Consider the following 24,602-nt stretch of genomic DNA (forward strand, 5'->3'; position numbering starts at 1 on the left):
AGTCCATGGAATTGCTTCGTATCTGGGCCAATATCATCATTAAAACATAATTTTTAAAAATCTGGTCATTATCTTATTGCTGGTTGTGGGAGTTTACTGTGTGCGAACTGGTTGCCATGTTTATCACATTGCAATAGTGACTAGACTCTAAAAGTACTTCACCGACACAATTGGATGCTCTATGGTCATGCTGTATAAATAGAAGTTCTTTCTTTCTCAAATCTTTGATTTATCAAGTGTTAGAACACTACTGGTAGAAGACTGTTCTTCACTCTAGACCTGACTACTAGAGGGAGGTAAATATACTTCCACTGTTTATAGATCTTGATAAAACTCTAGAAACCATAGATGTTTTCTGTAGTAGTATAACAATGCCTAGCTCAGTGAGACAAAATAAAACACTGAAGAATGAAACAGCTTCAAATTTGAATGATCATTTATTGCTGGTTTGAACCTTCACTGCTCAATATACAAAGGTGGCCTTTTGGACAGGTTTAATGTGCATGCATATACAAAAGGTTTAAATAGTTACAAAATTTTTCTAACATCCCAAAAGAAATAATAGGTTTTTTTTGCTTTCCTAACCTGAATTTTGCCAATGAGAAACAATCATATTGTGATTGGTCAGCTAGTTTTCACAATTGCTAGTGTGCCTTAGTACACAGGACATTTATGGCATTAACTTTTTCCACAGTATTTGTTCTTGGTTCTTGAAACAGTTTGAACTTTGACATTTAACATTTGTAGACTTAAGAATGGAATATAACATGTCTCAAGTAAATCTTTGTACAACCATTGCTTTATTCATCACTTCTAATAATCAAGTTTACCAAATGTTATTAAGCAATGAACTTGCTCCATATTTACAACCAAAATTTCACCTAAATCATCGCTAATAAAAACTAGTTTCTTCAGAAAGCACTCAACATATTCACAAATATTAGCAGTAATGTCAATCTTCTGCCCGCTCTTGAAAGCTGTAGAACAGCTTTACCATAGTTTTTTCATGTCAAGTGGAATTGTTGCATCTTAAAATCAGAATGAACAAAAAGTACACAAATTGTCAACATAAGACTAGGATATATCAGTCATATCTACACATAGGTCTTGTGACACACTGGAAATGTGTATTTGTAGTTATATACCACCTTCATTCATTTCCTCGTCGACTCTTCTTGTGACTCTTCTTTGATCTAAAATTAGTGTAAAAATTATTAGAAATAATGCATTCACTCTATGAGTTAATTAGAAAAAAAAAAGTCTAAAAATAATAATACCTTTCAGGTGATTTAGAATGACTTCTATGTCTGTGGCTTCTGTGATGGCCTATTTGAAAAATGTAATAAGTATCAGTGACAGAAACACACATTAAATGGCAAAACAGTGTCTCTACAGTTCTCAAAAACACATTCTCCCCCCCCCCCCCCCCCCCCACCGCACCCCGCAAAAAAGATAGCAATTCACTTATAATATTAAGAAACATCCCCAAAGTCTCTTCAGGGAGCAGTTACGAGTCAAGCACATTTGTGTAGAACTGGAGTAACATACAGTCCACACCAGGTAAGGGCAGCAGGTTTCCTTCCCATAAAGGACATCACTGAACCATATTTATAGCCATCACCAGCTTTGTGATCGCTTTTAGTGCTGCCAGCTTTTACACGAAGTTTTTTTAAAAACTGAATTCAAAATCTCAAACTGCCATGGTGGGATTTGAACTCATGTTCTCTGGACATGAATCTGAGCCTTTGGCAGTTGCTGATCTGTAACATAACCACCACGCTATCATACACATAAACAAGCTGAGAAACTTTAAACTCAAGCACAAGTACTTGGGCTTATTTAGTGCATATGTGTTCATCCCAGACACACACAGCATCTAGAACATACCACACGGATAATGCACATAACAAGCTTAAATTAATGAAAATTTAAAATAAGTAAACATTTTAGGATTTTTGGCACAGTCACTCCTATTAATGTAGTGACTTTCTATTTAATCAGTGAATGTTGATTCTCAATTTTGTTTTTTAAACTGTGTATAGTTTGCAATTCTAGTTTGAATTTCCTTGATGTGACAATTTTCCCTATTTTGCTTTCCTTCTTTAACCTTTCAACCATTCAGTACATTTAGGTTTACATTCTCCTTCAAACTGTATATTCTTTATTGCTTCCCTCTTCCATCCATTCATTTAAACTCCTGCCCACAGTTCTGGTTAATCTCCCCTCAAGATATTTTTAGGTGTAGGCTGTCCCAGTCAATTTTGGATTTCATTAACAAAGAACTCCATAGACACCATATCTACATTTCCTTTAAATACTAACACAAGAAGCCAGTCAGTTACAACAAATATCACCTTAAAAGACTATCCATCATCTATCACAATAAATTACGAGGGAGAACACATGAAGACAATCCTTCTTACAGGTTTCTCTGTAGACATTAGTCACCAAACATAAAGGCTGTCTACAAGCTTCCATTCTCGAGGTGAAAATGGCAAGTTGTTGACTTGAAAACAAGTAAAAAAAATTATACCTGGAGATTTAGATCTTGATCTGTGACGACGGTCTCTAGATCGACTACGATGACGCCTGGGACTTTTGCTGCGATGTCTTTCACGACGTGGTGATGGGCTTCAGTAAAACAAAAACATCAAATGAGAAATAAAAACAATGGTTGCATTTACTACCTATAAATGACAATGAATTAAAAAAACGCCATACCTCCTTCTCTTGGGGGACCTGCTTCGCCTGTAAAATACAAGATTAAGAATTTGATTACTTTTGAATAATTCCTTTAGCATGATGTAAAGGAAAACGTATCTTTATTACAATAATTGTAACTTTAACTTGTGTTGGTCTGTTTTCCCAAATTTGTTATGAATTGTTCTTGTATCTGCATGCTTTGACACTGCTGATAAATTCTAAACACCAACAAAATACATCTTAAAAGAAAAGATTTACCACAACTTGCTAGCATAATTAAGTATCACCACGAATTCGTAACTTATAGAAAATAATTAGATAAAATACTGTAAATCTGAAAAAATATATACTGAAATACACAGGGTCTTGAAATGTACCTGAAATGCAAATTATTCTTTCCTTTTCTCATATGCTGTTGAATTGATTGTGAATATTCAGCATTTTGTATTTTATTTCATTTATTAAAAAGTTAAGACTGCAGCTGCTTTCTTACCGCCTTGGTGTTTTGCTTCGACTTCTTCTATATCGTGGAGATGGGGATCTTCGAGGCCGATCAAGATCACGGTAGCCTCGTCGTGGAGGCTCTGGTGATGGAACTCTGTCACCCTGGAGGTTATTGACATTTAATGTGCAGGAAATTATGAATGCAAATTAACATTTACATAATACATTTTGCCATTCATCCTGTACTGAATACGTACATAGACAATCAAAATTACACAAAACACTGCAATCAGGTGAATGACATAGTTGACATAAATTAATTATGTAAACAAAAGTAGTTTTAAAAATGTAACTGCTTTTAAAAGCTACTTTCAAATAGAAACTCAGGAAATGTTTTTTGCCTGGCCGAATGGGAGATGGGATACAGGTGGGTTGAGGAGAGAAGGCAGGGAAGACTGAAGGTCATTCAAAAAAATCGTTATAAATATTGAGAGAAAAGTACTGGCACAAACATGTTGAGAACTGAAAGGGTCCATTTGAAAAAAACCATCAAGTTGGCACAAGTGTTTATTTTTTCTTTTTTTTAAAAAATGGCAAATGTAGTTTTAAGCTATGCTGGAATCAAGTTAGTTTTGAAGTTCAGAAATATTTAAATGTATCAGTCCTATTTTTAAAAGAAATATGGATCGACAGGAAATTATGCAGTTTAGTAACAATACATAAGCTTTTCTTTTACGGCTACAAATGTGATGGATCATTTCTTAGGTATGCAGTATGCATTCGGTTCTAAAGCATGCTGGAAGGAAGACCAAAGTTTGATTAAAAGTTAGGTTAATGGAACAGCTTCGTTTGGGCCAAACAATTTGTTCCGAAAAAAAATTATGTTTTAAATGTGCATGAAAGGACATTAAATACATCCCCTGGAAAGAGGTTGAAGTGAGTTTTTTTTAAAACAATAAAGACAAATATATAATATTTAGAATACACCCTTTAGTTGTATATAAACCTTATCATCATCGTCATCTTCATCTTCACTGGTGTCTACATCATCCATATCTTCCTCTAATGCACTGACTCGTGTATCCAGCATCTCTGCTTCTTCCAACACATAGCGTTTCTAGACGATCAAAATAACTTATTTTAAAGCAGATTCACACCAATTATTACAAATTGCTCAAGCATAATGAAAGTTTTGTAGCTACAAAATTCATAACATATAGAATGGATATTTGGAATATGTTAAAGGCTTATTTTTATGTTGCGGATAGCAATTTCATCTAGCAAAGGGTTACCTTTTTACATACAAAAAAACCTCAAAAATATGTTTACAGTATCAAGAAACACTTAACTCAAGCCATTGTTGCACTTATGCAAACTACTGTTACTATCTTTCTACCTACAGAATCCCAAGTTATGGGATTTTCAGAGGATAAAACTAGCATTAACTTACTATCGTGGGGTGGATTCCTGTCACCCACCCCCACAATTTTCTTTCCCCCTTCCAAATACTGAAGGCAAGACTCTTAATGGACTATGGTTCTATTGTTGAACAGAGTCATATAGGGTACCTGCCCAAGTGACCATTCATTTGAGACTCCAGAAGAAAGCAACGGTAAGTTATTTGATCAGACAAAATCACAAGCAATTCTGTCATCTGTCTCAGTGCAGCCTCTTTAGCCCAATCACCGTCAAACATACCAATGATCTTCAATTGATCATAGGATCAGATGGGGGGCTACTTGCTGATGACTTTGATGTTTACTACCATTAGCAATTCCTCTGATAACGAAGCAGTCAATGCAATCCTACAGCGAGACTTGGAGAGCACTCAGGCTTGAGTTGACAAGTGAGAGGCAACATTGAACATCACCCAAGTGCCAGGCAATGACCACTTCCAACAAGAAAAGGCCCAACCACAGGTGCACCATTGCCAAGTTCATCAATGCTTCTCCTCCAGCTATAAAGGTTCATGTAAAGAATGTACTGGAATACTCACATCCTTTCTGGAAGGAAGGAGCATCTGAAAGAGTCAGGAAACTTGATACTATGAACAAAACAGTTGTTTGACTGACTCCCCTGCCACTGATCTCAGTATCCACCCCTTCATCACCAGTGTATGCACTACGCCTGCAGTGTTAACCACTTGCACTGTATCGACCTAATAAGATTACCCTGATAGCACCGGCTAGCCCTGTGACCTCTATTACAGAGGAAAATGGCAACAATACAATGGGAACACCAACAACTCTAAGCTTTCTTCCAAATCACAAGTCAACCTGACTTGGTTCCTTTGTTGGCATGAATAAAATGTTAGAATTTCTTAACACCATCATTACCACAAGGATTGCAGTGATTAGAGGAGAAGGCCCACCAACATCTCAGTTTAATTAGGGATGGGCTGCATCGCCCATGTCCAAAGAACACAGTAAAATAAAAAGTAGACATTCAACCCAGAGATTACCCAGTTAGGATGCTGGTGCCATGTTGGTTTAAAGTCACAATGTAGACATGCAGCTTGGATACAGACAAAGTCAAATTAAACAGAGTGCATACAGTAATTCATCCTTCAACTACTCCTTCTTCTTAGCCAGTGTAAAGTGTAGAAGTTAGTTTTTCCACTTACATCAAAACCTTGTATATAACTGGCTCACCTGTGCCAGGCAACTTCCCTATTTGGAACAGGAAATGAACTCAGTCTCTTATGCAAACAAGAGTAGTGTCAGAGCCTTTTCCCAATTAAATATGCATCCTTCAGAGTGCTGACAATTTACTCACCTACAGTAACAGATATAGTTGTAATCTAGCAAGCGAACAAAACAAATTTTGCACGTGATGCCAGCACAGAACTGATATAACAAGAAGACATGAGGACGATCAATATTTTGAAGATTTGTTCCACTATTTTAGAAGATCATGAGCATTTATGCAAAAAAAAGTAAATCTTATGTAGTTTGTGGATCTATTAAAAGAGATAGGAAGGTAAGTAAGTGGTTCACTAGTGTGAAGTCTTCACCCTCTATTAGTTCTATAAACTGTGCCTCTCTATGACAAATACTAATCATTAAAATCAATATGTCCTGTCACCTACCTGTTTAAAAATCTGATGTCAGCAATGTCCATAAGCTTTCAGTGTTAACTATGCTCACATCTAGTGATTCCAGTCATATTTGAGGTGTTGCTCATTAAGGTGGTAGTTTGTGATGCTGCAGTTTCAGTTTTAACGTCTTCTTTATAACAACGAGGTACCTTTCAGGTCCTCAAGCTCACCCCACTTGACAAACATCATTTCCTGGCCCCCGGTTTCTCACTCCAAGGTATTTTTCAGGCCTATGTGACAACCCCTGATATTGATCTCAGCCTAACACCCTAAAGTAGCTTCCCAGCATTAAGACCACCTCCTCTGATACTGCCTCTTTGCCTAATTACACCCTCTCACCACCTCTCATCATGCTTGATTTAAAGACTGCCCTTGGTCTTGGTTATTCAGGTCCTAACCCACAGGAAATCATATAATAGTAGTGATCATGTTCCTTGTGCATGATGTCTGCAAATGTCGAATGTCAGTAGTTAAGATTTATCTTAAAGGAATCATGTATGTACCACATAAAATAAACTATTCCTTCAATATTAAAAAAATTATATGGCATTAACTATAGAATGAAAAACGATGTTTTATTGCAAGACACAATTTAGCGTATTCAATTCTGACCCCAGATTTTCTCCTCTCCTCTGCTTTATGGGCACCATCAGCCCTCTGGTGCTTTGTCATAGTAGCCACCGTTTATGTGTGAGCTTACAGTTTAAATGTTAGCAAGCTATTCATTCATGGGTGGGGTGGGGAAGGCAGTGGTGTGTTGTAGCCGAGTCCAATCCTAATCCCACCTGATACTTTTCAATAAGAGTTGAGGGGAAAAGAGGTCAATATTTTCACTTCCCTAATGTTAAATACAATTAATTGGAGAGAACAGAACATACAGAATTTCATATTCAATATAATCTGTACCTGAAGTCGGGGCAAGATAATATCACAAACTCGCTCTTCATGGAGTAACTCATCCATAAATTCATCCACGTGAATAAGTTCAAATTCTTGAGGAGAAAAAAAAAGATAAACAAAAATAATACATCAAAACCTGAAGTTTCATTTTAATTTATAAATTATTCATAAGTAAAGTAGTGAGCACTCATTGGTGCCATTTAAGAACTGACTAACTTGGGAAGAAAGTTAATAGTCTCAAACAGCTAGAATTAAATCTAGGTCCTAAAGCATTTGAGGCAATTTCATAACTTATCCTCTACCTGCAATTTTCAATGTCAAGTAAAAGAAAAATAATTTTACAGTAGATTGGCTTAATACAAGATCATCAAGCGGGATTCAAATCACCAGATCTCTGAACTGGTTTAGCTTACGTCCATCAAGGAGATTGCAATAATTTTCAAGGATTTAACACTCAAAAATGAAAGTACTGAGGGTGAATATTTGTGAGTGAACTGAGATTAGAAATTGATATGCTATTAAGTAAGCTATTGTGAATAAAGCAATATCATATCATTGCAATCTATCATTACTGTTGAAGTACATTTGCTCCAAACAAGAAATCTTTCTAAGTTTCACCCCACAAGGCACTCAATTCTGGAAAACAACTAGATCTCACTTTTACTCATAGCTGGAGCAATTTTTACCTCCATCTCTCTTCTGCCTCTTCACTTTCCGATAATCATTATAGAGTGGTTCCAGATATTTGTAACAATCAATGGCCGAGCCCGTCAATCGCATGTACAATGCACCCAGCAGTCTGACATACCTGGGATGAAAACAAATTGAAAGATCTTAAACTTCAGTTACCAAGTTCTTCATTTGTAAAACATGTTCCTTCATTTACAAAATCTAATAACATTAGATACCAAAGAACTTGGCTGTGCGTTAGGAAAGCAGGCACAGTAAAATAACTTGATAAAATATTACATGGAAAGCACTGGAGGTTTTATGACAAATTGATGTCATTACACAGGGTAACTAGTTTCCAATGCTCATTAATTCATCCCTCCCCATAATAAAGACTATCAAATTTTATTTTCTGTAGTTTCATCATATTTGGAAAGCGGGTTCAGGACTATTCCACCTCCATTCCTGAAAGCGCATGCTGAAGAACAGATATTTCACATGCACAGCTGCCTCAAATTGGTGTTCTTCTTGTATATTCAACCAAGAACTGCATTGCAGCCAAGCATGAATTTGTTCTCATCATAGTTACCATATGCGCATTTTCCATCAGGGAACACCAAACAGTAACTGGAACCAGGAACTGTGGCTAATTGTTTATACTTCAGCATACTCACCACCTTGACCTCTATTTTAGACCATAATTGGACAATGAACATTGGAATTGATAAGTTTACAAGTGATTTAATCGTATATAAATCATACGTACTTAAAATCTTCATTCTTTATAAATTCAACAATTATATCCTTTTCGGGTTGAATTTGAAGCATCTTAAGGGTCAGACAAAGGAATGGTGAAGGCTTAATATTCCCACCATAGACGCCACCAATATATTTCAGTTCCATAGCTTTGTCCACAACCAATTCCGCTAAGAAGCAAAGAAGAAATGGTTGTTACAACATTTCTACAGCATAAGACAACTTCTCAATCAATCTGCTGTAACACCTAAACAAATGAAGTTACTTAGAAACATGTTACACTAGACTTGTGTGGATTGTAACAAAGAAGGTGTAAGCTAACAGTGAAAATGCAGCTGAGTAAATAAAGTTTGGTCTGAACTGGAATTTAACACAAGTGCAACTGGCTCATCAATAAGCAACCCTTGAGCCCTCCCATCCTTGCAAACTACAACCCCACCTCCAACCTCCCTTTCTTCTCCAGAGTCCTTGAACATACTGTCACCTCTTAAATGCCTGTGTATCTTTCCCAGAACTCCAATCACTCCTGCCACAATATAAAACCTCACTTATCAAAGTCACAAAGACATCCTATGTGACTGTGACAAAGGCTAAATATCCCAGTTTGGCCCTCTCGACCTATCTGCAGCTTTTGACACTGTTGGTCACACCATCCTCCACTACTGCCTAGTTGGGCGAGAATGCACTTGTTTGGCTCCATTTTTATTCATTTAATCATAGTCAGAGAATCACCACAATGGTTTCTCTTCCCACCCAAGCACTGTCACCTCGGGTGTCCCTCAAGGACCTATCATTGTCCCCACCCCACCGCCTCATTTCTCATCTACATGCTTCCCTCGACAATAAAATCCGAAAACACATCAGTTTCCATGTGTACATCAACAACACCCAGCTGTTACCTCACCGCCACCTCTCTCAAACCCTCCACTGTCTCTAAATTGTCAGACAGCTCCAATACCAGATAAGCAGCTAAACATTGGTAAAAACTAAGCCATTGTCTCTGATGCCCACCAGAAACTCCATTTCCTAGCTACCCATTACATCCCTCTCCCTGGCAACTATCTGAGGGTGAGCTAGACTGCTCACAACTTTGGTGTCATATTTGACCCCGAGAGCTTATGACCACATATCCATGCTATCAGTAAGACCACTTATTTCCACCTCCATAATATTGCTGCTTTATTTCACCACACTCCTGTTCAGCCTCTCACGTTCTACTCTCTATAAACTTGAGGTCATCCAAACATCTGCAACTCGTATCCTAACTCATACCAAATGCCGTTCATCCATCACTCGTGCTCGTTGACCTACACTGGCTCCCAATCGAGCAATACCAAGATTTGAAAATTTGCTTCCTGTTTTTCCGATCCCTCGATGGCCTCATCCCTCTCTAGCTTTGTAATCTCCTTCAACCCTCTCAGACATCAGCACTTCTCCAATTGCAGTCTTGAGCACCCCAGATTTTAATCACTCCATCATTGGAGGCTGCGTCTTCAGCTGCCAAGGCCATAAGGTCTGGAATTCCCTCTGCAAACTTCACCTCTGAACCTTGTTTTCCTTCTTTAAGACAGCTTCTTAAAACTTATTTCTTTGCCCAAAATATGGTCACCTTCCCCTAATCTCTCATATGGCTCAATGTCAAATTTTACTTAATAATGCTCCTTATTGTTCTTTGGGATGTTTTACAACTTGCTTATACACAATTTGTTGTTATTATCTTGAAAATACTTTGTTATTTGAGTTTCCAAAATATGTGTCAATTTATGATGGAAGAAAAATTGAAATAAACGTCATGTGGAACTTACACAATATGAAAGTTTCCAGAACTATGAACATCTAAGCTAACAATGGGTGGTAGAAATTACATTTTCTCGAAGTTACTGAACTTACACAGTCTGACTCCACATTACAACAGTGTAGGAAGGGTTCCCAAAGTTACAAAAGAATAGCCAGCCTGCAACAAGAGAGGAAAAGTAAGGCAGAGGAAGGGTCCCAGTGGCTAGTGTGGGGGGTGGTGAACATGAGGAAACATGCAGAAAAGAGAGTGAGTTAGGTGTAGAACTGCAGGAAATTCCTGATGTCTATATACGTATGGTGTACCGTTGAGCAATAGTTACTGTATTAAAGTGATAATGTTGCAAAGGGCAAGTGGAGATGTGGATGATTTTTGAGAGGAAAAAACAGAATTGTAAACAATCATGACCAGCACTACAGAAACTCTACTGCCTTAAGAAGGGTAAATGACGTAATGGGGAAGATGTTGGAAAGAAAGAGTGAATATTGAGGTTCAATGATGCAAGGAGAACAGGTTGGAAAACTTACAATGGGCATTTGAGGAATTAGGCATCAAGTTAAAATGCAGGGAGCAATCTCAGGATAATTCCTGTGCTGCATGCCAGGTCATCTGGGGAGAAGCAACAACAGCTTGAATGTATTTGGTGCCTTTAACGTAGAAAATGTCCTACTGCAATAGGGAATGTCAAACCATGACAAGGAAAATTTGGAAGTGAGGCAGAGAAAGCTCAATGAAAAAATGTGTTTTGAGAAAACCTTTGAAGGTGGAAAAAGAAATGGAGAGACAGAGCAGGAACTGGACTCAAGTGACTAAAGATCACCATCAATAAGGGAATAAAAGGATTTGTATAAGGTCTAAATTAGAGAAACAAGGGTTTTGAGGGAAAACAAAAATAGCTGGAAAAACTCAGCAGGTCTGACAGCATCTGTGGAGAGGAACACAGTTAACGTTTTGAGTCCGTATGACTCTTCATCAGAACTTTGATGAAGAGTCATACAGACTCGAAACGTTAACTGTGTTCCTCTCCGCAGACGCTGTCAGACCTAAGTTTTTCCAGCTAATTTTGGTTTTCGTTTCAGATTTCCAGCATCCCCAGTATTTTGCTTTCATCTTAGGGTTTTGAGGGAGTGGGTTCTCTTTTTTCCCTTATTTCTTACCCCTAAAACCTGTTTTCTGTCACTCCAGTGCTGCACTGCAGTCTTTTTGTAGTTTCTTGCCCTCTTGAAATTTAGTCATGAGACCCACCACTTGTTCTATTCCCTCAATTTGTTCATTCAACTCCCTTTACTAATCCTGTATTAGTTGGCCTTCAGGGCTCCCTTTTGTCAGTCACAATCCCTTTCAAAACTGCTGGCATCACTCCACTCAAAAAAGAAATTCTACTTTAGACCCATCTGTGCTTGCGAATTATGCCATTCCTAATTTTTTCCCCAAAATGTATTAACTGATAGAACCTCATTAAGTTATACCGTCCAAATGTTTGTCCATTCTGCAAACCTATGCCTCCTTTCTATTATTGCCAAACAACCTCCATTCGTGCTGTCAAACATTACTTCGAGACTATGTTGATGGTGTGGGTGTGTTAAAAGAATGAAATCTCACTCTTAATATAAAACCCCGCTCTCTTCACACTCAAGCTCGGCAACCAGCTTTAATTCTTGTTCCGAAAATCCAAAACCAGCTGAAAAGCAATGATCAAAAGCACTGCGGCCTCTACTCACAAACCAGAACAGGTTGAAGCTCGGGGTTTCTGCTGGAAATATGAAAAGTCATCAGTGCAACTGAGAGCCTGCTCCAGTCCGCAATGCAAGCGGCCCAGACCTCCCTCAGCCACAATCATGTCCTGAAGCACAGGGCTTGATCCCCCAGCCCAATTCCCTACCTGTCAGCCCGAAACATTCCTCCTTCCAGTACTTGGATTCATAGATGCGGGTGCGGATGATTTTCTCGATCAAATACTGCGGGTTGGTCCCATGGATGCTATGAGCATCTTTCACAGTCCGGTTCGCCATTGCAATCCCGGCAAGCACTGCGGCGCCTCAGTTAGTATCCAGTGGAGAGCCCCCCGCGGCCGAGCAGGCATCCCGCCACAGCGCCCTCCCCGCGGCCGGGAAGACATCCCGCCACAGCGCCCCTCGCGGCCGGGCAGACATCGTGCCTATAGCGCCCTCCGCGGCCGGGCAGACAGCCTGCCACAGCGCCCCTACATGGCCGGGCAGACATCCCGCCTATAGCGCCCTCCATGGCCGGGCAGACATCCCACCCTATAGCGCCCCCACGCGGCCGCGCAGACATCCCGCCACAGCACCGCCCTCCCGCCCCGCAATCACGCGCGGCCGGGCAGACATCCCGCTACAGCGCCCAACCGCGGCCGCGCAGACATCCCACCCTATAGCGCCCCCCCGCGGCCGCGCAGACATCTCGCCACAGCACCGCCCTCCCGCACCCCCCTCACGCGCGGCCGGGCAGACATCCCGCTACAGCGCCCCACCGCGGCCGGGCAGACATCCCGCCACAGCGCCCCCCACCTCGCGGCCGAGCAGACATCCCGCACAGCGCCCCCCGCGGCCGGGCAGACATCCCGCACAGCGCCCCCCGCGGCCGGGCAGACATCCTGCCACAGCGCCCCCCGCGGCCGAGAAGACATCCTGCCACAGCGGCCCCCGCGGCCGAGCAGACATCCCGCCACAGCGCCCCCCGCGGCCGGGCAGACATCTCGCCACAGCGCCCCCCGCGGCCGGGCAGACATCCCGACGCCTCTTGTGTTTTCTGATTAATTTAAATGCACCCAGAATGCTTCGCAATGCCTCAGCTGACCGGAATGGCGCGAAAATGTAACATTGGGGCTGGAAGTAGCGGAGCTGGAGCGCAGCGCGGGAGGAAATAGCCAAGAACCGGCTGGATCGGAGCGGATTTTAACTGTGTTTCGAATATTTACAAGTGTATTTTAATTTAAACTTTCTTCAGAGCAGATTCCGGCTGGAATTAGTTCCGCTGTTCTTCAGGCGGGAGATTTTATTTCAGTTTTTATATTTTATAACCTGAACTTTACATAATCGCACCTGAAATGACCAAATATTTAACCAGGTTGAAGGAGCGTGAAAGATACGTTTACACCTGGGCAGGAAAACCTCTTCATGTGAATCGCAAACTGCGGCATTCAGATTATGAGTGAGTCAAAACTGTACTTCCTCCCTTTGCAGGGAATGTAATTTATGGGATAGCTGCACCTCAGAGACTGAAATCTGGGAATGTGACCATCAGGATCGCCTAATGTTACCGTATACTGGCTATATTTCTATTTAGTCTATTCGTGGGATGCGGGCATTACTGACTAGACCAGCATTTATTACCCATCTCTAATTGCCCCTGAGAAGGTGGTGCTGAGCTGCTGCGGTCCATGTGGTGTAGGTACATCCACAGTTCCAGGATTTTGGTGTCCTATCAGTTATCTTCAGCTGTTTCATCAATGACCTTCTCTTCATCATAAGGTCAGAAGTGGGAATGTTTGATGATTTGTTCACCATTCTCGATTCCTCAAATACTGAGGTGGACCATATCCATTTGCAGCAAGGCTTGGGCTGATAAGTGGCAAGTAACATTTGTGCCTCACAAGTGCCAGGCAATGACCATCTCCAACAAGAGAGAGAATCTACCCTTGATGTTCAATGGCATTACCACCACTATCAACATCTTGGGGGGCTATCATTGACCAGAAACTGAACTGCACTAGCCACATAAATACTGGCTACAAGAGCAGGTCAGAGGCTGGGAATCCTGCGACGCGTAGCTCGACTCCTGACTCCCCAAAGCCTGTCCACCGTCTACAAGGCACAAGTCAGGAGTGTGATGGAATACCATCCACTTGCCTGGATGAGTGCAGCTCCCATAACACTCAAGAAGCTTGATACCATCCAGGATAAAGCAGCCTGCTTGATTGGCACCCCATCCACAAACATTCACTCCATCCACCACCAATGCTCAGCAGCAGTGTATACCATCTATAACATGCACTGCAGGAACTCACCAAGGCTCCTTAGCACCTTCCAAATGCATGAGCAATACCATCTAGAAGGACAAGGGCAGCAGACACACGGGAATACCACCACTTACAAGTTCCCCTCATGCCACTCGCCATTCTGACTTGGAACTATATGGCTGTTCCTTTGACTAGCCAGATCAATCCTAGAATTCCCTTCCTAACAGCACAGTGGGTGTACCTACACTACATGGACTTCAATGGTTCAAGAAGGTTTCCCCACCTTCCCAAGGACAGTTAGGGATGGGTAATAAATGCTGGTTTAGCCAGCGACATACACATCCTGTGAATGAATAATGAAAAAAAATTTGACCCAGCAACAGTGAAGGGATGACAATGTGGTTCCAAGCCAGGATAGTGTGTGGCTTGGAAGGGAACTTGCCGGTGGTGGTGTTCCCACGCATCTGCTGCCCTTGTCCTTCTAGGTGGTAGCGGTCGTAGGGTTTGGAAGGTGCTGCCTAAGGAGCCTTGGTGAGTTGCTGCATCTTGTAGATGGTACACACTGCTGCACAACATCCAACATGCCCAGAGGAAGGCCAAAAGTTACGCAGCTGCAGAAGTTCCCCGAAGTATTAACAATAACAACACGAACTGCCAGTTCTGTGGATGTCCATACTTGCGTGGATTTTGGAGCCATGAGAGCACCCACAGAAGGCAATGAAGTCTCAGCTTGGAGATATTCAGATAACAAGGAGTTGACTACAAGCCACTGATGACACTGTCAGCGGTGGAGGGAGGGAATGTTTACTGGATGCAGCTTGGCTGCTTTGTCCCCTGGTGTCGAGCTTTTTGAGTGTTGCTGGAGCTGCATTCATCTAGGCAAGTGGATAGTATTCCAACACACTCCTGACTTGTGCCTAGTAGATGGTGGACAGGTGTTGGGGAGTCAGGAGGTCAGTTACATGCCATCAATGGTAGCCCTGCCCCCAGGATGTTGATAGGGGATTGAGCGATGCTAATGTTAGATGTCATGGGAAGATGATCAAATTCATTCTTGTTGGAGGTTATAATTGACCAGTGTGGTGCCAATGCTGCTGTCAATTATCAGCTCAGGCCTGAATGTTGTTCTGGTCTTGCTGCATGTGAGCACGACTACTTCAGTATTTGAGGAGTCATGGATGATTCATAATGAACACTGTAATCATCAGTAAAAATCAGAAGGAATTTTCATCGCTGAATCCTTCTCCATCAATATCTTGGGGGATTACCATTGACATGAAACTTAACTGGACCAACCATATAAATACTATGGCTACAAGAGCAGGTTAGAGGCTGGGTATTCTGATCTTATGATGGAGGGAGGGTTATTGATGACGCAGCTGAAGATGGTAGGACCCTGTCTCAATCCCTGAGGAACTCCTGCAGTAATATCCTGGTACTGAGATGATTGATCTTCAACAACCAAAACCATCTTACTTTGTGCTAGGTATGACACCAACCGATGGAAATTTTTCTCCTGATTCCCATTGACTTCAGTTTTGCTAGGGCTTCTTGATGTCACTCTCGGTCAAATGCTGCCCTGATGTCAAGGACAGTCACTCTCTCTGTTCATGACCAAAGCTCAAATGAGATCTGAAGCTGAGTGACCCTGGCAGAACTCAAAATGAACATTGGTGAGCAGGTTATTGCTGAGTAAGTGCCATTCAATAGCACTGTTGACCACACCTTTCAACACCTTTCAACACTTTTCTAATGATTGTGAGTAGACTGGGCGGTTATTTGCTTGATTGGATTTATCCTTCTTGTGGACAAGACATAACTGGGCAATTTTCCACTTTGTCAGGTAGATGCCAGTGTTGGCACTTTATCAGGTAGCTGTACTGGAACAACTTGGCTAGGTGTGCGGCTTGTTCTGGAGCACAAGTCTTCAGTAGCGTAGCTGGCATTTTGTCAGGTTCTATAGCCTTTGCAGTATCCAATGCATTGTGATTTCTTGATATCACGTGGAGTGCATCAAATTGACTGAAGATTGGCATCTGGCAAATGGTCAAAGTACTTGGAGCACAGAAACAGGCCATTTGGCCCAAAGACCAATGTTGATATTTATGCACCACATGAACATTAATGTAATGCCATCAACAGGTCCTTCTATTCCTTTTTATTTCCTAGCTATCTAGCTTTTTTTAAATTCATTTACGGGATATGGGCATCACTGGCTAGGCCAGCATTTATTGCCCATCCCTAATTGCCCTTGAGGTGGTGGTGAGCTGGCTTCTTGAACCACTGCAGTCCCTTCAATGCATCTAAGCTATTTGCCTCAACTACTCACTGAGGTAGCAAGTTCTACATTCTAACAACATTGGGTAAATAAGTTTCTCCTAAACCCCTTTTTGGATTTTATTTTGGATTTATTAGTGACAGTCTTGTATTGCTGGCCCCTAGTTTTGATTTTATTTGCTAGTGGCTATCGTATCAAATGTTTTCATCATCTTGAAGACCTCTGGTGCCAATTGTGGCTCAGTGGGTAGCACTCATCTCCGAGTGAGAAAGTTGTGGGCTCATGTCCCACTCCAGGACTTGAGCACAAAAATCTTGTGACGCTCCAGTGAAGCACTGAGAGAGTGCTGTGCTGTCAGAGGTGCCATCTTTTGGATGAAGTTGCTAAATCAAGGCCCTGTCGACCTTCAATAAAAATGTGCTGGAAAAACTCCGCAGGTCTGGCAGCATCCGTGGACAGTTAACATTTCAAGGCAAATATTTTTCTTCAAGACTTTCTCAGGTGGACATAAAAGATCCAATAACACTATTTTGAAGAAGAACAGGGGAACTGCCCCTTGTATCCTGACCCATATTTATCCCTCAATTTCCTACATTATAATAGTGATTACGCTTCAAAAGTACTCCATTAGCTGTAAAGCACTTTGAAACATACTGAGGTTGTGAGACGTGCTCTAGAAATGCAAGCTTTTTTTCCCTTCTCTATCAGGTCACCCATCAGTCGTCTTTCTGGAGAAAAGAGCCTCCGTCTTTTCAATCATTCCTGTTAGGTATAACGTCTCAGTTTTGGTAATGTTCTAGTAAATAATTTTTGGTTCTATATCCATTGTGCAATGTGGAGTTCACAATACTCCAAGGGCGTTTTGATCAAAGTAATATAATTTTTCTGCTTTTCAATTCCATACCCACAGAAGTGAACCCCAGTGCTTTGTTTTCTTTTTTATAGCGTCGCTAACTTGTGTCACTACTTTATGTACTTTATGTTTTGCCTATCTGTACCACCCCACCCCCACCGCCGATCTTTTTGTCCTCTACCTCGTTTTGAAACATATTTTCCAAGGAATATTCAGCCTCCTTATTCTTCTGACCAATATATACTATCTCACACTTTTATATTGAAGTTAATTTGCTGGCCACATGTCCATTTTACAAGTTTTTTGACATCTTCATGTTTTAAGCATCCAAAGTGACATTGTGTGGATTTACACTTAAATTTACTTCCCAGTTGGAAAATCTCAGCTATATACCCCTCAGCTGTAAACTGTCTAGGATTATAGTACTGGAACATTAACATTTTGAACATGTCACTTTTACAGACTTTCTGGGAGATTGAGCAATAACGTATTTATCACTGAGCTCATTCTCCCAAAACTCAAAGATAGAAATTGAACCTTTAGAGCTGCTTGCTTCAATTAACAGATTTTATTGGTAGGGCACCGGGGAAAACTCCACTGCTCTTTTGTAATAAACATGGGGTCTTACACACCCACCTGAGAGAGCAGACAGGGCCTCCGATTAATGTCATTTCCGAAAGACAACACCTCTGACAGTACTGCACTCCCTCAGCCCTGCGTTGGGATGGCAGCCATGATTTTGTGCAAAGCCTCTGGAGTGGTATTTGAACCCATAACCTCTTGACTCTGGTAGAAAATAACTCTGACCCATGACTGACACTTTGCCTGTATTTTAGTTGTCTGCTATATTCCAAAATTACCATGGTGCTTTTTTACTTTTGGTTTTCATATGACTCTTCTCCCTTTTTTGGAATGATAATTCATTACATGAGAAATTGTATAACTCCCATTTGAGTGGTATGTTGCTCCACCTGTTTCCCAGTGGTTGATTACAGGATATTTAAGTGCAGGGTGATAATAGAGTAGCATTTTCTGTAAAAATGGTAGAGTTGCAATTGTAAAACCTTTAATCGCAAAGTTGCTATTAACTGAAGGTGAGATTATCATGTAATCCTTGCTGGCATCCAAAAGACATATGATAAGGTACCACATCAAAGGTTATGACGCAAGATAGAGTACATGGTGTAGGGGGTAACAAATTAGCATGGATAAAGGATCGGTTGACTAACAGGAAACAGTAGTGATAAATGTGTCTTTCTCGGCTGGCAAGCTGTAACTAATGGAGTGTCACAGGTATCAATGCTGGGCCCTCAACTGTTTACAATCTATATTAATAACTTGGATGAAGGTACCGAATATCTTGGATGAAGGGACCGAATATATGCTAGCTAAATTTGCCGATTACACCTAGATAGGTAGGAAAATAAGCAAGTTGTCAAGAGGAGGTCGAGAGTCTGCAAAGGAATGTAGACAGGTTAAGTGAGTGGACAGAAAATTGGCAGTTGGAGAAAAATGTGGGAAAATGTGAACTTGTTCACTTTGGCAGGAAGAATAGAAAAGTAGTATATTATTTAAATAGAGAAAGATTGCAGAACTTGGTGGCTCAGAGGGATCTGGGTGTCCTAGTACATGAATCACAAAGTTAGTATGCAGGTACAGCAAGTGATTAGGAAGGCAAATGGAATGTTGGCATTTATTGCAAGGGAAATGGGACATAAAAGTGGGAAAGTTTTACTGCAACTATACAGGGCCTTGGTGAGACTACACCTGGAACACTGTGCAGCTTTGGTCTCATTTTAAAAAAAGGATATAGCTTTAGAAGTTGTTCAGAGAAGGTTCACTGGATTCATTCCTGGAATGAAGGGGTTGTCTTATGGTGAACAGGTTAGGCCTCTACCCATTGGAGTTTCAAGAATGAGAGGTGATTGAAGCATATAATATCCTAAGGGGACTTTAAAGGGTGGATACCCAGAGGATGTTTCCTCTTGTAGGGGAGACTAAAACTAGGGGTCATAGTTTAAAAATAAGAAGTCTCCCTTTTAAGACAGGGATGAGACTTTTTTTCTCCCAAAGGTTTGTTGGCGTGTGGAATTCTCTTCCGCAGGAAGTAATGAAAGCCGGCTGATGGCAGGGCTGGACAGCTTTTTGCAAAGCAAGGGAGTCGAGGGTTATGGGGAGGCAGACAGGAAAGTGGAGCTGAGACCACAACCAGATCAGCCATGATCTTATTGAATAGTGGCGTAGTCTTGAAAGGCCAAATGGTCTATTCCTACTCCTATGTTCCTATCTTGCAGAGAAATGTTTGCTGCAAATTCATTTCTTGTACAATTTCTGCATGTTAGTTGTTGAGAAGGGACATAATATGTTTTGCGTACTCCGTATTTGTAAAATTACATATTTTTGCTTCTTTAGAGGTATTCAGATAGAATGCGAAGGAACTTCTAACAAACATTGCATCAACATTGGAGATTTTGTTTTTGTCAAAAGTGATGATGAGGATCAACCGTATGTAGCTAAACTGCTAAAGTTGTTTGAGGATGGTAAGGAAACCATGTACGCTTCTGCTTTGAATGTTTGTAATGGACTGAAAAGTCGCCTCGCATTTACAGGAAATAATCATTTATTCAAAAAATATTAGTTGTGAGACAAATATTCGGTTCAAGGCTTGCTCATGAATATTTGGTGCCTTTTGGCATCTACACGTAGCATTCTCCTAGCACTTTACTGTGAACTATTGAAAGTTATGCAGCAGTACCAGGAATGTATGTAATATTTATTTAATATCAGTTTACTGTACTAGCAAAACAAAAGTTGTGCAAAGTAGGAATTCATCTTTATGGCAGTGTTGTGTTGAAGATAATTTAATTTGAAACTTCACACCCTGGTCTCTCCTTTTAATATACTGTTTGAAACATTTCGAGCTTCAGTTTTTCATATTCCTCGTAATTGGTGTTGGTTTATTTTCCTCACCAGGTACCCAACAACATCTCACCAAGTCTGCAGTGGTCCAGTGGTTTGCTCGTATTGATGAAATACCCAAAACAAAGCAGAAACTATTGGGAAGGGAGGCCCACCCCAAGGAGATCTTCTTGTATGAAGTCCCTGACTGTGATGATCATATCAGTGCAGAGACCCTCATTAAAGCTGTAAAAGTAAGACTTAAGCACATAACCTTGACATGGCTGACATTTAAGTGCAGTGCTGCATTGTCAGAGGTGCTGGTTTTTGGATGAGGTGTTCATTCATGGTCTTACCTGCTAAGTCAAGACAATTTATCCCATTGCTGCTTGTGGGACCTTGCTGTGTGCAATCTGGCTGCCTCTACACGTCTGTCTGATATTTGTGCTGAGTATTAACTACATGCTTTATTATAAATGAGATCTAAGTTTTGTAAAGCAGTGGCGTGAATGAGAAGCTTGTGGTAATTAAAACTTGAATAATTACTTTGAACAATTTTGTTTTGTAAGTGTCTGCGTAGACTGTCAGTATGGAATATGGCATTGGAAAAGTTTAACAAAACAAGTGGTATTCAATTAAAGGTAGCCCAAAGGCTATCCTGATCATTCTTGCCATTATTTTCACTGTGACATAGTTGGAAGGGAAGCTTGTCAGGTTAACTATTTCTACTCTCTTGCTCATTACTGTAGCTTGGTTACTATTTAGTTATGAGAGTGCTGCTAATGTCTGCTCGCTACAGAATTGAAGGACTGAGGTATAGAATTCCCACTGATCCTGCCCTGCAATGACTGTATCTAGAAGGTAGAACTGAACTATCTTCGACATAATTGCAATGTGAGGAGGTGGGGTGCGGTGCTGTACCTCCCACAGTTTTTGTTGGGCTTTATAAAGACATCGTTTAGATCAAAAGAACTTATTTCAATTGGGAGACAATTATTACCCATTCTTAGATGCCCTGAAGGTATTAAAATTGCCTTGTAGTGTGGGACTGATAAAATTGGAGAAGCAGGTCCCTTCCCCAAGAATACTAGTGAACTAGTTGGATTTTATGACAATTCAACTTCCATGGTCATTTTATCTGATGCAATCCCACAGATGACAAGATTTTGTCATTTAGTTTCACATGAACTGATAATCAGCACCCTGTGAGCCACCACTTAAAATAATTTTTTTCCCCCTCCAAGTGCTTTGTGTAAAAGCTATGTTATTATCTGCACAATGATTTGATGATCTAATTTATTCTGTAGTGGCATGGCAGTGCTTTGTTTTATTTTTTATGTCTTAATGCAATACTATGCAAATAAGAAATGAACATATTATCATTCGCCTATATGGTTGCTAAAGTGGAAAGTGGCCCATTCTCGATCTACTCTGGAGCTCCCTTCAATGTTGAATTTGAGATATTAGATTAGTAACCCACATTGACTCGCAATATTATGGCTGGCCTTTTTTTGGAAACTATGAATTTATATTTTCCAAGTGTCTTGGAAAGGGTGAATATGGTGCAATAAACTAATGCTATCTCAAGCATCTATGCAATGAGGTGACTTATTGAAACCGTTGGTTACCCATAGAGGTCCCAAGGAGATGGGATGGGCGAGGGTGCAGTTAGGTGTCAAAGGATAAATCAACCCACAGTGCTGTTAGACACTTAGTTGTGGTCAGATAAATGAGGCAATGGCTAAAATCTGAAAAGTCAGTTTGGGAATTACTTAATGTGGAATTATAAAAATGATTGCCCAAAGAAAAAAGATGGAGTAGGCAAACGTTTTTTTACAACAATTAAGATTTGTGTTTTGGGAGAAGAGTGGTTGGCGATGGGAGTTAAGCTGGTAAGTATAACAGGAATTTGCAGATGGAAATTGCTCAGCACAAGGACCTTTGAAAAATGAAGATGATGGACTTGGCACCTGGATCTAGAAATTCAACCATGCCCTTTTCTTGGGCACTAAGCAGCCTATTAACATCCCGATACAGTCAGCAGGAAGTGTGCTTGCATTTCCAGTGGGAAGTCTGCCACCTGCCATATTGCAAAAGGTAAATGTACTGGCTGCAGGACTACAAATCTGGAACACTTAAAGGGCAAAATAATTTATTCAAATCATGGTCCTGCCATACCAGCATCAGCCTATATGCCGTTAAGCACCACAGGCTGCAGCTTGCAGGCTCTTTGGAAATAATGCCTGGTGGCCAATATTGGGGTGCTTTGGACCTCACCATTCAGGAGAGCACCTGGTGTCTGATTTTTTTTTTTCTGGCACTGAGCTTCAAAAATTATGAATCCAGATTTTAAAACTTTAATGCTTTGAATGGAATATCCAGTGTATATGAACCTGTAATGTCTAACTTTTTTGCTAAGACTAAAGACGCTTGTGACTTATCTTAAAATTGCTGCAGTTAGCAGTTAATGTCAAATTTTGGTAAACTGCAAATAAAACATTGTTTTTACATTAATTCTGAACTTCTTTGAAAATTAGACCTAAACTTTTTATTATAGGTGTTCCAGCTTGATCCCAAGGAACCATTTCCTCCCGCTGAATCTGATGATGGTGATCTGTTTGTGAAATTAAACTGGGATGGAAAGAACTTTAACTTCTTACCTAAAAATACATTCTCTGACAAGAAAACCAATGATGACGGTCGTCATAAAAGGTTGGATTCCTTACCCATACGTGTACAAACGGTGTCTGATGTGAGTTCTGTTCCAAAACGCAATACTGCAATTGGGAACTGGTGTGATTCAGAGTTTCACAGTGTTACCAATGGAGACACAACATTGGGCAGAAATGTTATGAACCGCAAGTGTAAAAATGGCATTGTCAAGATGGTTGCTGAAGGGAAATCGAACTATTCTGGTCAAAAAAACTCCAATGGTAAGAGGAGTACTCAAATCACGAACATGGAAAGAAGCAAATCCAAAGTTAGGAGGAAGCTTCCGCTTTGTGGTAAGTAAGAATGTGGCTTGGAGCTTGGGCCTGATTTTTCACATCTTTTGTGCCAATGGAGCAGCTATTGCCTGGAGAAAATGTACAGAAATAGAATGGAGATCTATGATGGCAGGTCTCTGATAATTACTTTGGAGGGAGTGGCGATTTTCCACCCTAAAATAAGCAGAGGCTCAGGGCAACAGCCAGAAGGCCCTGATTATGGACCCTATCCTGCCATTACAAATCTCTTAGATGAAAGGTAAGATAACATGTAACTTGTATATTGATTCTGTAAAGCAGCCCAATACAGCTCAGATAAAACTGGAATATAAGGACACTGGTAAGCTTTCTGAGCTGAATGTATGTATTCTCAGCAGGTCTGTTTTGGATCTTTGTGAGGAGTTGCAAGAAAAAGGTGTTAAATTTCCTCCCTCATTTCATAAATTTTTGAGGTATCCTCAAAGGCCACTTGCCTGTTGGGACAGGTTATCCAAGCAAATTGGATCCCTCGGATTTTTGATACAGAATCCTTTTACGCTTTAATTGTGGCTTTTGAATTGACAAAATGACAGTGCTGCAGAAAACATTTTATTTTCTTGGTTCAGCAAGGTTGTTTGTTATAGTCTTGTGTTCTTAACTTAAAGCTGATTTAAAATTTCTTTTTCAAATTACAGATTTCAACAAAAGTGAGCCGAGAAATATTTTGTCAGAACTGCTCGATGATGATGATGATGTTATTGCTAGGAAGCTTTGTCAGGAGGTGGAACCTGGAGCGATTAAACACAAAGTGGTTTTTAATGGTATTTCAAATAACGCTCTTTCACACGATAAGAAATTGCAAAATAAGACCACTAGAATTAGTACCCTCTCTCCTCTTAAAACAACCAGAGACAAGATGAACAATGAAGGTGCCATTTTGCAATTAGCACCTATTAACTTCAATCCCAAAATTAAGCAGCAAGACCCTTTGAGCCAATCCAGAAAGAATGGTGAAATAATTGATTTTCACAAGTAAGTTGCACAATATTTTAACCCTTCCAATGTTGCATTGTTTATGCCTTGAGTAGTAAATAATGGTTTATTGCTACATTGACGGAGCAGCTAACAAAACATATAGGTCGTTTTTGTAATAAAAGCAGAAAATGCTGGAAATGCTCAGCAAGTCGGGCAGCATCCATGGAGAAACCGTTACCGTTTCAGGTCAGTGACATTTGATCGCAACTGGGAGAAAGTTAGAGATGAA

The 24,602-nt window shown here is 40.6% G+C and overlaps 2 protein-coding genes across 3 annotated transcripts in view; one reads left to right on the top strand and one right to left on the bottom strand.

The window, feature by feature from the left end:
* Positions 1-418: 418 nt before the first annotated feature.
* Positions 419-12,826, bottom strand: prpf38a (pre-mRNA processing factor 38A). 2 transcript variants are annotated; one of them, XM_078561101.1, is made up of 10 exons: positions 12,247-12,826; positions 8,580-8,739; positions 7,831-7,952; positions 7,151-7,236; positions 4,154-4,264; positions 3,197-3,309; positions 2,722-2,748; positions 2,534-2,631; positions 1,278-1,326; positions 419-1,193 (listed from the first exon to the last, which is right to left on the bottom strand). In XM_078561101.1, exons 1-10 carry the CDS (start codon positions 12,374-12,376, stop codon positions 1,151-1,153), a joined length of 939 nt encoding a protein of 312 aa, XP_078417227.1. In that variant the 5' UTR covers positions 12,377-12,826; the 3' UTR covers positions 419-1,150. The 2 variants fall into 2 exon arrangements, with proteins under 2 accessions (XP_078417227.1, XP_078417229.1); XM_078561103.1 differs by having other exon boundaries at positions 419-1,028; positions 12,247-12,407.
* A 361-nt stretch (positions 12,827-13,187) lies between these two features.
* orc1 (origin recognition complex, subunit 1) overlaps positions 13,188-24,602 on the top strand; it is a 31,513-nt gene continuing 20,098 nt past the window's right edge. Inside the window, exons 1-5 of the mRNA XM_078561104.1 lie at positions 13,188-13,535; positions 19,887-20,014; positions 20,448-20,626; positions 22,930-23,377; positions 24,034-24,370. Of these exons, the coding sequence (XP_078417230.1) occupies positions 13,432-13,535; positions 19,887-20,014; positions 20,448-20,626; positions 22,930-23,377; positions 24,034-24,370 (1,196 nt within the window). The 5' untranslated portion in view covers positions 13,188-13,431. The remainder of the gene's footprint in view (positions 13,536-19,886; positions 20,015-20,447; positions 20,627-22,929; positions 23,378-24,033; positions 24,371-24,602) is intronic.

The sequence above is a fragment of the Cetorhinus maximus genome, chromosome 17, assembly GCF_964194155.1.
Source record: "Cetorhinus maximus chromosome 17, sCetMax3.hap1.1, whole genome shotgun sequence".
Classification (NCBI taxonomy): domain Eukaryota; kingdom Metazoa; phylum Chordata; class Chondrichthyes; order Lamniformes; family Cetorhinidae; genus Cetorhinus; species Cetorhinus maximus.